This window comes from Camelus dromedarius, chromosome 18 (assembly GCF_036321535.1).
Source record: "Camelus dromedarius isolate mCamDro1 chromosome 18, mCamDro1.pat, whole genome shotgun sequence".
NCBI lineage: Eukaryota > Metazoa > Chordata > Mammalia > Artiodactyla > Camelidae > Camelus > Camelus dromedarius.
In genome coordinates, this window is record NC_087453.1 from 19,752,858 (window position 1) to 19,767,509 (window position 14,652).

The 14,652-nt window shown below is 35.1% G+C and overlaps 1 protein-coding gene across 8 annotated transcripts in view; it reads left to right on the forward strand.

The window, feature by feature from the left end:
• The window catches only part of NCOA6 (nuclear receptor coactivator 6), an 86,090-nt gene that overhangs the window by 27,675 nt on the left and 43,763 nt on the right, over positions 1 to 14,652 (forward strand). For all 8 annotated transcript variants that reach the window (XM_064475749.1, XM_031433947.2, XM_031433949.2 and 5 more), the window contains 3 exons: positions 6,811 to 6,916; positions 9,603 to 9,884; positions 12,056 to 12,211. In XM_064475749.1, the coding sequence (XP_064331819.1) occupies positions 9,650 to 9,884; positions 12,056 to 12,211 (391 nt within the window). In that variant the 5' untranslated portion in view covers positions 6,811 to 6,916; positions 9,603 to 9,649. The remainder of the gene's footprint in view (positions 1 to 6,810; positions 6,917 to 9,602; positions 9,885 to 12,055; positions 12,212 to 14,652) is intronic.

Sequence of the window (14,652 nt, forward strand, 5' to 3'; positions counted from 1 at the left end):
AAAAAAAAAAAAAAGTCAGGAATTGTATCTTCTTGTTGGATTGATCCCTTTATCATTATGTAATGACCTTTTTTGTTTCTTGTTACAGTCTTTGTTTTAAAGTCTATTTTGTCTGATACAAATATTGCTACTCCAGCTTTCTTTTTGTTTCCATTTGCCTGGAATACCTTATTTCATCCTCTAACTTTCAATCTGTGTGTGTCTTTAGATTTGAATTGAGTCTCTTGTAGGTAGCATGTGTATGAATCTTTTTTTTTTAAATCCATTCAGCCATTCTATGTCTTTTGATTGGAGCATTTAGTCTATTTACATTTACCTTTAAAGTAATTATTGATAGCATGTACTTATTGCCATTTTGTTAATTGTTTTCTTGTTTTTGTAGTTCTTTTTTTGTTTCTTCTTTTGCTCTCTTGTGATTTGATGACTGTCTTTAGTACTATATTTGGATTCCTTTTTCTTTTTTGTGTATGTATCTACTATAGGTTTTTGTTTTGTGGTTATGACAAGGTTCATATATAACAACCTATGTATATATGCACACACATATATATGTGTGTGTGTGTATATGTGATTATTTTAAGTTGATCTCTTAAGTTTGGGCACATTCTAACAACCCTGCATTTTTACTCCAATCACATTTAATGTTTTGACATCATATTTTACCTGTTTTTGTTTTATGTATCCCTTAACTACTTATTGTGGATAGAGATGATTTTACTACTTTGCCTTTTGCCTTTTCTGCTAGCTTTGTAAGTGGTTGATCTACTACCTTTACTGCATATTTTCCTTTACCAATGAGATTTTTCCTTTTGTAATTTTCATATTTCTAGTTGTGGTCTTGTCTTTTCTGCTTAAAGATGTCATTTTAACATTTCTTGAAAGCCAGTTTAGTGGTGCTGAACTCTTAGCTTTTGCTTATCTGCAGAACTCTTTTATCTCTTCTTCATATCTGAATTATAGCCTTGCTGGGTAGTCTGTTCTTGGTTGTAGGCCTTTTCCTTTCATGACTTTGATTATATCACGCCACTGCCTTCTGGCCTGTAAAGTTTCTGCTGAAAAGTCAGTTCATGGTCCTATGGGAGTTCCCTTATATGTAGCTAATTGTTTTTCTCTTACTGTTTTAAGATTCTGTCTTTATCTTTAATTTTTGCCATTTTAATTATGTGTCTTGGTGCAGACCCCTTTGGGTTCATCTTGTTTGGGACTCTTTGTACTTTCTAGATCTGATGTCTGTGTCCCTTCCTAGATTAGGGAAGTTTTCAGACATTATTTCTTCAAATAAACTCTGTCTCTTTCTCTCTCCCTCTTCTCCTTTTAGACCTCTAAAATGAAAATGTTAGTATGCTTGAAGTTGTCCCAGAGGTCTCTCAAGCTATCCTCGCTTTTCTGAATTCTTTTTCTCTTCAGCTTGTGTGATTTCCACTACTCTTGTCTTCCAGTTTGCTGATCTGTTCCTCCATATCATCTAATCCGCTGTTGATTACATCTAGTATATTTTTAAATTTCAGTTATGATACCCTTCAGCTCTGTTTGGTTCTACTTTATATTTTCTAACTCTTTGTTAAATTTCTCACTTTGTTCATTCATTCTTCCAAGTTTGCTGACCATCTTTATGATCATTACCTTGAACTCTTTGTCAGATTGTTTATCTCCACTTTGTTTTGTTCTTCTTCTTTGACTTTGTCTTTCGTTGTTGTTGTTGTTTGGAACTTATTCCTCTTCTCATTTTGCTGGAATCTCTTTATTTTTATGTATTACATAGGTCATTTATATTTTCTGATCTTGGAGAGGTAGCCTTATGTAGATGTCCTGTGGGGCCTATCAGCAAACTACCCTCTGGCCACTAGAGCTATTTACTCAAGGGGTACCCCCTATGTGGGCTGTGTGGGTCTTTCTTTTGTGCTGGGGCCAAGTACCATGGACATACTGGTAGACAGGGCTGGCTCCCAGCCCAGTTGGCTGTCCTGTCCTGCCTCATGGGGTACATGCCAGCCTGCTGGTGGTGGGACTGGGTCTCAGAGGGTTGGCTGCAGAGCCTGTGGGGGCCTGAGGCTGGTGCCAGCCCACTGGTGGGAGGAGCCAGGTCCCCAGGGGCTGGTTTTGCAGCTCTGGGAGGGTCCTGGGGCTGCTACAAGCCCACTGGCGGGTGGGACTGCATCCTGGGGTGACTGGCTGTGGGGCCCCAGGGAACTGAGGCTGGTGCCAGCCTACTGGTAGTTTGGTAAGCCCTCAGCACTAATAGGGTAGAGGGAGTACTCCAAAATGGCACTTGCTAGCACCAGTGTCCTCATGGTAGAATAAGCTTCCAAAAATGGCTGCTTCCAATGTCTGTTCCCAGAGGGTGTCCCAGTTGACGCCTCCCTCTCTGGAAGCTCCCCAAGATCAGCAGGTGGTTCTGACCCAGGCTTCTTTTAAGTTATTGCCTCTATGCTGGGAGAGCTTATGAAAATTTACACACACCTTTTAAAAGCACAGTCTCTGTTTCCTACAGAACAGCCTTCCAGCTCTTCTGTATGCAAGCCCTGCTGATCTTCAAAGTCAGACATTCTAGGGGCTCATCTTCTCAGAATCCCCAGGCTAGGAAGCCTGATGTGGGTATTGGACCCCTCACTCCTTGGGGAGAACTTTTACAATTGTGATTATCCTCCTGTTTGTGGGTTGCCTATCTGAGGGTGTGGGTTTTGACTATACTATGTCTCTGCCACTCTTAACCTACCTCACTGTGGTTCATTTTTGTATCTTTAGTAGTGGAAAATCTTTTTTGATAGTCTTCAGGATGTTCAGAAAGATAGTTGCTCTGTAAATAGTTGTAATTTTGGTATGCCTGTGGGAGAAGGTGAGCTCAGGGTCTTCCTACTCTGCCATCTTGGCCGTACCCTCTAACTTCTTCCCAATTTTAAATGACAAATACCTCTAATCTTTCCTCATTAAGCAAGTTGCTGACTTTTGAGCTGGAAAGATACATTTTGTCATGTTAAGGAAATGTTCATATATTTCTATTTATTTGAGGGTTTTTTTTAATATCAAGAAGGGTTGTTTTACTTCATAAGAAGAATTGCAAATTTTTTCTTTTTGTATGATACAGAATAGTATTAGATCATTAGACTTAATCTTCTTTCTAAAGGGTTAATTGTGTTTCATTAAATCTGTGTGTGGTGCTTTTGGGGCATTGTCATATTTACATAGATCATATGAGCAAAAGTTTGAGCAGAATAGTCACTGTTGTCCTTTTAATTTCCTTTGTTTCTGTGGCCATTTTCTTCTTATTTCTTATTTTATATAATTAGACTTTTTCCCTTTTTACTTACTAGATTAAATAGTGATTTAACTGTTCATCCCCCCCCCAAGTGTACCTATCTATCTATCTGTTTATTTATTTATTTATTAGTTCTGCTGGCTTTCTGATTGATTTCTGTTTTTATCTATACTCCTTCATTTTGTTTTCTCTTTCCTTTTTGAGGGGGAGTAGAGTTGCTTTATTTTTTACCGAAAGGAAGTCAGTATCAATCTGTAGTCATGTGATAAATTAAATAGTCACATTATAATCCCAAGAGTAATCTCTAAGAAAATAACTTAAAATATAGCTAAAAATAAAACATGAATTAAATAACTTTTAAAATAAGCTAAAAAAAACACTAAAACATGTTTGTTTAACACAAGAACAGAGAAATGACAAAGACACAAGACATAGAAACAAATTGTTTATCAATGATTATGTTAAATGTAGACTGATGAAACACTCATGTTTTTGAAAAGCTCTGAAGTAGTAGAACAGTGGTTGTATTGATATGTTACAATTTGCTCAGCCATTCTCCTATTGCTAGGAATCAGGTTATTTATAATTTTCTACTACTATAAATAACACCCTATAAACATTTTTATACATTATTTCGGTTTTTGTTAGTTTTTGCTTGTGGTGAATTTCATAAAATGGAACTAAATTGCATCAGAGCTTCATAACTTTTTAAAAAATTTTTTATTTTTTATTGACATGTAATTGATTTACAATGTTAGTTTCAAGTATACAGCAAACTGATTCAGTTATACACATGCATACATATATGTATATATTTTCAAATTCTTTTCCATTTTAGCTATTACAAGAAATTGAATATAGTTCCCTGTCTTTGTTGTCATTTTGTTTTCTTTCAATTCACTTTATTGGGTTTTTTCCCCTAACTTTTTTAGGTAGATGTATAACTCCTTCCCTCCCTTCCCTTCCCTTCCCTCCCCTCCCCTCCCCTCCCCTCCCCTCCCCTCCCCTCCCCTTCCCTTCTTTTCTAATATAGGTATCTCTTTTCTTTTCTTTTCTTTCTTTTTTTTTCCTTTCTTTCTTTTCTGGTATAGGTATCCATGGCTTTGAATTTTGGCTGTGTTTTTTAGGTTCCAATATGTAATATTTTCCTTACTATTTTCTAGAAATTTGTAGTTTTGATTTCTTTTTTAACAAGGTTTGTGATTTTGATTTCTTTGTTGTTGTTCTTTTGAGGTGGAAAGACCTTTGTTCCTTGATTTTATTTATTTTTAATTTTTTTAAATATATTTTTATTGAGCTATATAGTCAGTTTACAGTGTTGTGTCAATTTTTGGTGTACAGCATAATACTTCAGTCATATAGGAACATAAATATATTCATTCTCATATTCTTTTTCATCATAAGTTGCTATAAGATATTGAATATAGTTCCCTGTGCTATACAGTATAAACTTGTTATTTATCTATTTTATATATATTAGTATCTGCAAATCTCAAACTCCCAATTTATCCCTCTCCCCCACCTGCCCCCAGTAACCACAAGTTTGTTTTCTACACCTGTGAGTCTGTTTCTATTTTGTAAATAAGTTCGTTTGTCTTTTTTTTAGATTCCACATATAAGTAATATCATATGGTATTTTTCTTTCTCTTTCTGCTTACTTCACTTGGAATGGCATTCTCCAGGTCCATCTATGTTGGTGCAAATGGCATTATTTCATTCTTTTTTATGGTTGAGTAGTATTCCATTGTGTATATATACCAAGTATTTTTTATCTAGTCATCTGTCAGTGGACATTTAGGTTGCTTCCATATCTTGGCTATTGTAAATAGTGCTACAACGAATATTGGGGTGCATGTATCTTTTTGAATTAAGGTTCCCTCTGGATATATGCCCAGGACTGGGATTGCTGGGTCTTATGCTAAGTCTTATTTTTAGTCTTTTGAGGAAATCTCCATGCTGTTTTCCATAATGGCTGCACCAAACTACATTTCCACCAACAGTGTAGGAGGGTTCCCTTTTCTCTGCACCCTCTCCAGCATTTATCATTCATGGGCTTTTGAATGATGGCCATTCTGACTGGTATGAGGTGATACCTCATTGTGGTTTTGATTTGCATTTCTCTGATAATTAGCGATATTGAGCACTTTTTCAATGTGCCTGTTGGCCATTTGTATGTCTTCATTGGAAAATTGCTTGTTTAGGTCTTCTGCCCATTTTTGGATTGGGTTGTTTGGGTTTTTTTTTTTTTTGTTATTAAGTTGTATGAGCTGTTTATACATTCTGGATATTAAGCCCTTGTCAGTCTCATCTTTTGCAAATATTTTCTCCTATTCCATCTTTTTGTTTTGTTGTCTTTTTGTTTTGCTTATGGTTTCCTTTGCTGTGCAGAAGCTTATTAAGTTTCATTAGGTCCCATTTGTTTATTTTTGCTTCTATTTCTATTGCTTGGGTAGATTGCCCTAGGAGAACATTCTTGATTTTATTTAAAACTTATAATTTCAGTGCATTGTCACCAGAGTGTTTGACTATACTATTATTACTTTTTGGATTTAATGAGATTTTCTTTATGGCCTTTCTTAAAGATTAATTATTATTAATGTTCCCTTCAAGACTTAAAAACTGGTTTTTTTCCTTGAATTAGAATATAGCCAATGGATAGTTATTTCTCCAATAGATATTTATTAATACCTAGGACATATACCTAAAATTTGATATTATAAAATCAATATTTGGGAATAATGTAAAACTGTAAAGCCAAGTTATAGACATGGTAGACTGATCTCTTATTAAGAGGGAAATTTTTTCTGAAGCACACCAAAATTGTGCACTTTCTATGCATAATTTCTGTATGTACAATAAAGAATACTTTAGAACTTGAACTGAAAACTTAATGAAAAATGAAATATTATAGATAAAATATGAAAAAACTAAAATCTATACTTTATGAAGTTTACAAACAAAATTTGAAATTCTGTTAGAAGAAGTGGGTCTTTTATTTAAGTGCATGTACAAAATATTTTTGTTTTGGCTCCAAGTATTTGAACAGTGTGGCATGATGTTGATTTCATTTCAATTTGACAGATTTAGAAATGAATATATAGGGAGGCTTAGCGGCCTGGTTTCATGATTCTTAAATGAAGCTCTTGTATGTTCCTGAGCTTTGCTTCTGTATTCTTTGAATTGCTAGTTAATGAGTGGTTTAATATCTCAGGAAAAAAACATTCTTTCAGATTTAATGAAAACTCTATTTTAACATTATCTAAAGATGTCTAACTTGCCTTGACAAATTGTGATATTTGCATTGACTTCTGATGCAAAGATGGATCGCTTCTCTAATTTCTTTTCTTTAATTAATTTTTGTGGTGTTTTTGTTTTTGTTTTTGTTTTTTTGGTTGGGGGGGTAATTAGGTTTATTTGTTTATTTTTAATGGAGGTACTGGGGATTGAAACCAGGACCTCCTGCATGGTAGGCACACATTCTACTACTGAGCTATACCCTCCCACCTGTAATTTCTATATAATATTGTGCTTTTGTTTTTCCTTTTTCTTTTTAGAATTTTTATTTGGCTGCTACCTTGAAATACAAGCCCTAAAAATGCCAACTTGTTTGGACTTAGAAGATGACCTGGATAAATGATAAAAATTAAGAAAGACATTTTGGTGAGTGAAAACTTATGTGAGAGTGGATATGATTCAGCTTAATTCCAAGCAATGGAACGACTCTACTAAAGTTACATAGCAAATAAAAATTCTGTTTCCTTCATTATCTAGAGTTTTGTCAAAGGAGAAGATAGTCCTTTAGCTAATTATGGGAGATAGCTGGGGTTAAGACCTTGATCCTCTTTTTCTTTCTCCCAGGAGCCCACAGACCTCCCAAGAGGCACATCATAATACTTAAATGTATTTTAAATACTTGGTTTCCTCCAGCACAGCACCAAACCCAGCATAGTTCACTGGGGCCAGTCAATTTTGTGAGTCATACCTGGATTGTTAGACTTAATTAGAAATTGAAAACTGATGGCCTGTGGGCCATGTGCAAGCTACAGTGTGCTTTGTTTACCCATACAGTATTTTCCAGAAATGTAAATCTATTTTAAAATTCGGAAATTTTACTAAATATATGGATTTTAGTCTTTTCTTGAAATTGACAATATGTTAGTCCTGGACTTGCACAACTCCTATCCCTTCAAAAAGAAAATAATAAGGTGGCGCGAAGTAGCAGCTACTCAGCATCAATGGGTATGCGAGTTTCCCATTGCCTAGACCATTCATATAGTATGTGCAAATGCATTTAATATCTACTGTCCTTCTCTTATTTATTTTACCTGCCTGACCCCTGTAAGTGTATGAATTTGTAATTTCTAAGGTGCATAATAGTGTCTCTCAAATAGCAGATAATACGAAAAACCTATTATTAGTCTTTTGTGTTTATTCACATATACATCTGAATATATATAAATATAGATATATAAAAATATATATAAGATATATTTAAATCTGAAAAGACTGGTGTAGGTAGCTAACTATATACAATATAGGTTATATAAATTTATATATTTATAAATACACATATTCAAACATATTTATTTTTAATCCTGCTATGATTTGGAAGATGTTCATAAGTAAGCTTCTAAGCCTTTCTGAGGTGGAGTTTTACCTTAGATCAGTACCATGTTTCTGGTATGCTTGCTTTTTCCTTTTTCAAAAAATATTTTAACACTTTATTATGATTAATTTCAAATATATATAAATATAGTACAAATAAAAATATAATGAACACCAATATACCCACCACCTATATTTAACCATTATTAATATTTTGTTATATTTGGTTAATCTGTTTATTTTTCCTCAATTATTTTAAAGTAAATTACAGACATGACATTTTACCTCTAAATGCTTCAATATACATCTCTTAAGAAACAAAAACATTGTCCTGTAAAACCATAACACCGTTATTATCACATGTAACAAAATTAGTAATAATTCCCTTATTATCCTAAAAATGTGCTTTACAGCTGTTTTTTCAAACCAAGATCCAGTAGAGGACTATACACTGTATTTGATTTTTAAGTCTATTAAATCTCCTCATGTAGAACAGTTTTACCCACCTTTTCTTCCCCCATGACCACTGACTTATTGAAGAGGTCAAGCCAGTTGTGCTGTAGAAATCCCATACTCTAGATTTGTCTAATTATTTCTTCATGGTGTTGATTAAGTTGGTCCTCTGTCTCCTGTTAAAAAGCTGTTAGATTCAGGTTAAACATTTTTGGCAAGAATATTTCATAGGCAGTGCTGTGCACTTAATATTGTACATAATTTCTGGTTATTTCTCTGTTAATGACACAGGTTGATTCTTGCGTTCAGCCAATCAGGTCCTTCCATTGTGAAGTTAGAGTTTTTCCTTTGCCAACCAGCGTTATCTGGGATGATACTTTGACATCATATGAATATCCAGAACTCTCAGTTTTTCTCATAATGCTTTATCCTTATTAACGATCTCTGCCTGAATTCCCTTATTAGAGATTGCAAAATTGTGATTTTTTTTCTAATGATATTCTTTTATGTTCAAGTTGGTATTCTATAAAAAAAAGAGCATTCCTTCATCAACTAGAGCTATTTGGCTACCCTGAAATAATTACATTTGGAAATTAATTTTATTCTACCTTTCCAAGGAAAGGTAGAATAAATAATACACTTGGTTTTTAAATTTCTCCTGAATGTCATACTGTTTTTTGATTCTTTATAAAAGATCAAAAGCCCCAGGAAGAAGTGAAGTCAATAGGTAATCTGTAAATTATGTGGGTGAGCGAGATAACTGGTGGTTAATCTTAGCAAACCCAAAGGAATAGCACAAGCCATTGTGGCAGATGATCATAAGTGAGCAAATGAGTCTCTTGAGCTAGTATTCTGTTTTCTTGAGGTATCTTGTTCCCTCCTGCCCATATTTTAGGCTGACAAATAAAAAGTAATTTTATTTAAAACTGGTATGTTTTTATTTCTAGTAATCTTTATTAAATACTTTATCCTCTTTTTAATTACTTAACTTTTATGCTACTTCTGTATTACTTGGCAAATAAATTATAGTTTTCACAAACTCTGGATTATACATTATTGATTGTGTAATTATACATTGTAATGCTTTTTGGAGCACATAAGCCTGTTTTTTTTATTTATTGTGGTTTTTAAAAATATTTATTTATGTATGTATGTATTTATTTATTTATTTATTTTAATAGAGGTACTGGGGATTGAACCTAGGACCTCGCATATGCTAGGCAGGTACTCTACCCCTGAGCTATGCACTCCCCCTTTGTAATGCTTTTTGTATCTTCTCTTTTCAAAGGTTTTTTTATTGTCCATTTGGCATATGCTTCTGGAATAATATTCACCATGGTTTTGGATGACCTTCCAAACTTAGAAGATATCTATACTTCCTTGTGTTCATCAACAGTGGAAGACTCAGAGATGGATTTTGACTCTGGGCTAGAAGATGATGACTCAAAAAGTGATAGTATTTTGGAGGATTCCACAATCTTTGTGGCCTTCAAGGGAAATATAGATGATAAAGACTTCAAGTGGAAATTGGACACCATACTGGAAAACGTGCCCAATTTGTTACACATGGGTAGTTTGCTTTTAATTATTATTCCTTCTTGTTACTCTTTTTGAATTGCCCTTCTGTGGTTATCTTGAGTTTTACAAAGTACAGCTGTGCCATACCAAATTGAAAGACTGATTTTAATTCCAAAATTGGAATTTTAGAATTCCTTTTTCAATAGAAATTGTGTTGTATTTTTGTTTTTAAGTACACGGAGGGACTGAACATCATAAAGCACTGCTTAGCATAGTAATCCTTAAGCAGTCTGTTCTAATGGATAGGAGTAATTCTTAAGAATAAATAAATTTATTTATTGTTTCTAACTCTCTGGTCTTTCGTTTCCTTACCTATAAAATGAAGAAGTTAGACTGGGTCTTTAAGGCCCCTTAAAGCTTATAAAAAGTCTTTTACTCTATGGTTCTACTGAAAATGTACTTGAAATTTGTACTCTTAAATTTTATATCAGAGGTTAACTGATAGCCTCCTGGATCCAGTCTACAGCCATGTGTTATGACCCACCTTAGTTTCTTGGGTTTTTTTTGAATGTTTGAATTTCATTGCCAGTGCTTTTTAAAAAATGAGATATTTTACATTAAAATCCAAATTGGATTTATCTTTAAAAAGGAAAGAATTGATAACATTGAGCTCGCCTTCTATCCCAGGTGGTGCTGAGTAGCAGCTGCCACTGAAGGAAGGCCCTCCCCTCACCACAGTTCCCACCTGGCCTCTTCACACATTTAGATAACCTGTTGTGGTCTTTTGGAAATTTGTGTTTTTCAGCTTTGGTTTAGATTTCTCCATCTTTGCTGTTTACCACAGTTATTTAATCCCTTCAGACATAGTACAAAGCCAAGATTTTATCCTTTTATCATAAATCTTGACTTGGTCACGTGCTAACTAGCTTTTTTAGGTTTTGAGGTCTTTTTCTTTGAGAATTGATGTCAGGAAAGCAGTCTTTCTTTTTTGAATTTTTTCTTTTCACTATGTTGTATAAGGCTCTTTATAGTTATGGATTATTTATCATAGTACTAGAGAATTTTATGAGTTAAAGTTGCAATTGTCATCATAATCATAGTCATAATATATTTTAAGGTCTAGCTGGGCCTGAAATTGTTGATTGCTCATTTCTCTTAATTAGCCATATTTTTTTTTCTTGTTTTTAAATTGCTGAATCAGCTTATTGCTTTGGGAGGGAGGTAATTAGGTTTATTTATTTATTTATTTATTTTAATGGAGGTGCTGGGGATTGAACCCAGTACGTCCTGCGTGTTAGGCATGTGCTCTACCACTGAGCCATATGCTCCCCACTCAATTACTTTTAAAAACTCATCCTGAAGTTTGCATTGACTTTTCAGATTTATGTTGCTTTTCCCCTCAATTTGGTGTGCTTCAGTAGGAATTCTACTCTTGTTTAAAGTAGGGAAAGATTAAAAACCAAAGATACAAAGAATCAAAACTTAAGTCTTCCTTAAACTAAAGCATTTATAGGACATTGGAAGAAATGTTTGCTCCTTGTCTCTGTAAGTATCTTTCACAGAGATGCTCAGTGGATATTTAAATGAGTGTTAAAATTTCAAATATTTCATTTGAAGAAGTAAAATTGCTTAACGTTTTAGAAGGGAATCTACTATGTTCCTTTTTAGTGCTCTTTCTTTAACAAGTTTAGTGAATTATAGCTGCACATTCCCCAATATCCTATAATTGGCATATCTGCCATTTGAATTTTTATAGAATTTCACTTGAAGTTTGAAACTTCCGTGTACTCAGCTTCTCAATTCACGTACATTGAAATGAGTCCAGAAGTAGACATTATTTTATTAAACTTATCTCTCCTTTCTTCTCTCTTATGTTCCTTCCTGTCTTACTGCTTTCCACTTATTTGTGCTTATTGTATATCAGGTCCTGTGCTAGGTTTTTGGCCTATATTATCTTACTTAGCATTCACAATCTCATAAAGTAGTCTTTTCATGGTTTTAGAGAAGAGAAAGTTAAGTTTCAGAAATGTTAAATAACTTGTTCATGGTCATCCAGGTGCTAAGTGGTAAAGCTGGGATTAGATTAAAGTCTAACACCAAAGCCTAAGCTCTCTCAGCTACTCCAAGCTGGTGTTCTGCTTTGTTCTTTTACTTTGTTGTTGTTAATTCCATGTCTTCTGGTGGCTAAAAGATTACTAATGTTCTCTTTCTTTCACAATCAAGAATCCAGCAAGCTAAAGGTACAGAAGGTGGAGCCCTGGAACAGCGTGCGTGTAACATTCAACATCCCCCGGGAAGCAGCAGAGCGGCTACGGATCCTGGCTCAGAGCAACAACCAGCAGCTTCGGGATCTGGGAATTCTCTCCGTTCAGATTGAAGGTGTGTGTCTGGACCCAGATCACAGCAACAGTAGAATATGGCATGATTTATGTGCTGCTTTGTTCCTCTCCTCTTACGTTTCAGAATGCCAAAGTAGCTCATGTCACCTCTGCTTCACTTTGCTGTGCTTTAAAATAGAGAAATTGAGGCTCCACTTGGGTCCTGATATGTCAGCATCTATAGCCTCAGACTCCATTCCCTTGAATTTTGGTTCTGATTTTGGTTGTCAGTCTGTCAGACTTTGATTTTACTGGCGACCTGACTAGGGACTGATTTGTCTTTTAAATAATCTAATTCCAGTTGCTTCCTTCTACCCAGTAAGCCTTAGTGTTTATTTCTTTATTCATCCAACAGAGATTAGGAGGTCCTGAACAGTCCTTTTGTAACAGTATTCATTTTTCAAGTGTTTTGCCAGAGTGATCTTTTCAAAATGAAAGTATGCTACACACAGACAGCTTAAAACCCTGATAAAGCTTGCTGTTATTCACAGAATGATAACCTAATTCCTTATCATGACCTCAGGCTTTGCATGGTCTGACTTCTACCTTTCTCATCCAGCCTTATCTTGTACAACTCATCCAGCCTCTCCAGCTTTCTTTTGGTTCCTTGAGTAAGCATTTCTTTTTCCTGCCACCCATCCTTTGCATTGATGTCTTCTCTATATGGAATATTGTTCCCTACCATTCCCTTTTCCCTTAGTTAGGCCTACTCAGCCTTCAAGTATCAGCTTAAATCTTCTTGAGGATGTATTCTCTGAACTCCTTGATTAAGTCTGAGTCCTTTTTTATGTGCTCTCATGAAAGTCTGGATTTTCCCCTCAGATCATTTTCTCACACTTTGATTAAAGCAATAATTTGATTATTGTTTTGTTTCCCCCTTAGACTGCAAGCTCCAGTAGGGGCAGGGACTGTATCTTGTTTTGCTCATTGTTGTGTCTCTGCTTGCCTACGTACATGTTAAGGTCTTTAGTAAACATATATTGAGTGAAAGCAAGGGAAGTACATATATAATAGCACGACTTTACTTCAGCACTCAGAATACAATGATAAATAGTCCTTGCTGATATGAACTCAAAAGGAACTCATGCCCTTGGTAAAGGAGACAGACCTGTGAAAGATGTAAGTACCAAGTATGGGGGAGCACAAAGGAAGTTCTACCTTTGGGTGCCTAGTGAACTAAAACCCTCTTTTCCCCTCCTGTGTTGGTCCAGAGTTTGGCAACCAGTGATTTCAGCCTTCCTTTGCAGTGGTGGGCCAAGCCCTTCTGACTCTTTGCTTGCTTAGAACTAAATGCTGCACAAAACCTCAGTAACCGAAAGAAAGGTCAGCATTTTACATATAGGAGTGGGACACATTTTGTGCAGTTAGGATTGTTGGTTGCTGTGCCCCAGAAAGGGCAATACCAACAAACAGATTACAATTTAGAGAGATTTCTTAGAGAGATTTATCAATTGAGAAATGGGGTAAATTCCATCATTTGATAAATGACAGAAGAATGCCTTAAATAATAACCAGTTTATTTTGAAAAATGTTGAATTATCTAATAAAAGTATGCAGAAATGTAAGATTAATTCATGACAATTTATTGGATATAGGATGAACTTTTGGGAAGAGTGGAAGTCAAACAACTATTGGCTATAACACTATGTAGGCTGTTTATAGTTTATTAATCGTATCTGTTCTTTATAAGAAACACATAAGCAGTTTCTTAAAAACTCTAAACATTGTATAGTTTCTGTTACCTATTTACCTGAGTTAAAAGGGCTTTGGAACCTTAAGTGGTAGTGTTTTCCCCTGGAGAAAGGAAACACAAATTTCTTCTCTTAATCAGGCCTACTTCCTACAAGTTCTTAAGAGGGTAAGATGCTGGCTCCCCTTTATTGTTATAGCCACAAATTAAAATACAAGTACCAGCAAGGTAACAAAATAGTTAACATGCATTATAAGAATTAGGAAATTGACATATGGCAATGATTATCACATTACAGAAAAGAATTCTTTAACGTACATGTCCCAGGTGATTTCTTTTTCTCTCTCAACCCTCCCTGGGAATTCAGGCAAGAGTGAAAGTGGCAGCAGCTGTTGCTTTTATGAAACTGGTGATGGACTGATGCCTTTTGAGTTGTAAGAGGTGTTGCCACTGTCACGATGTCTACTGCCAGGATAGAGGGACAGGTTTTTCCCCTAAAGGTCTATTCTCCACTGAATAATACTCCCTGTACCCCTCCTTTGAGCCAGGGAGTTGGGGAGATGACTTTTTTGAGGACATTTTGTGACCCCGCCCTCCCCTTTAGATTCATGGTGATTTAAAGCAGGAGTCTGTGTAAAGGGTGAAAGAATACATTTTTTTGACTCAGTGGGCCAGAAGATCTCCATCAAGACAACTTACCTCTACTGTTTTAGTGCAAAAGCAGCCACAGGCAAAATGTAAGTGAATGTGGC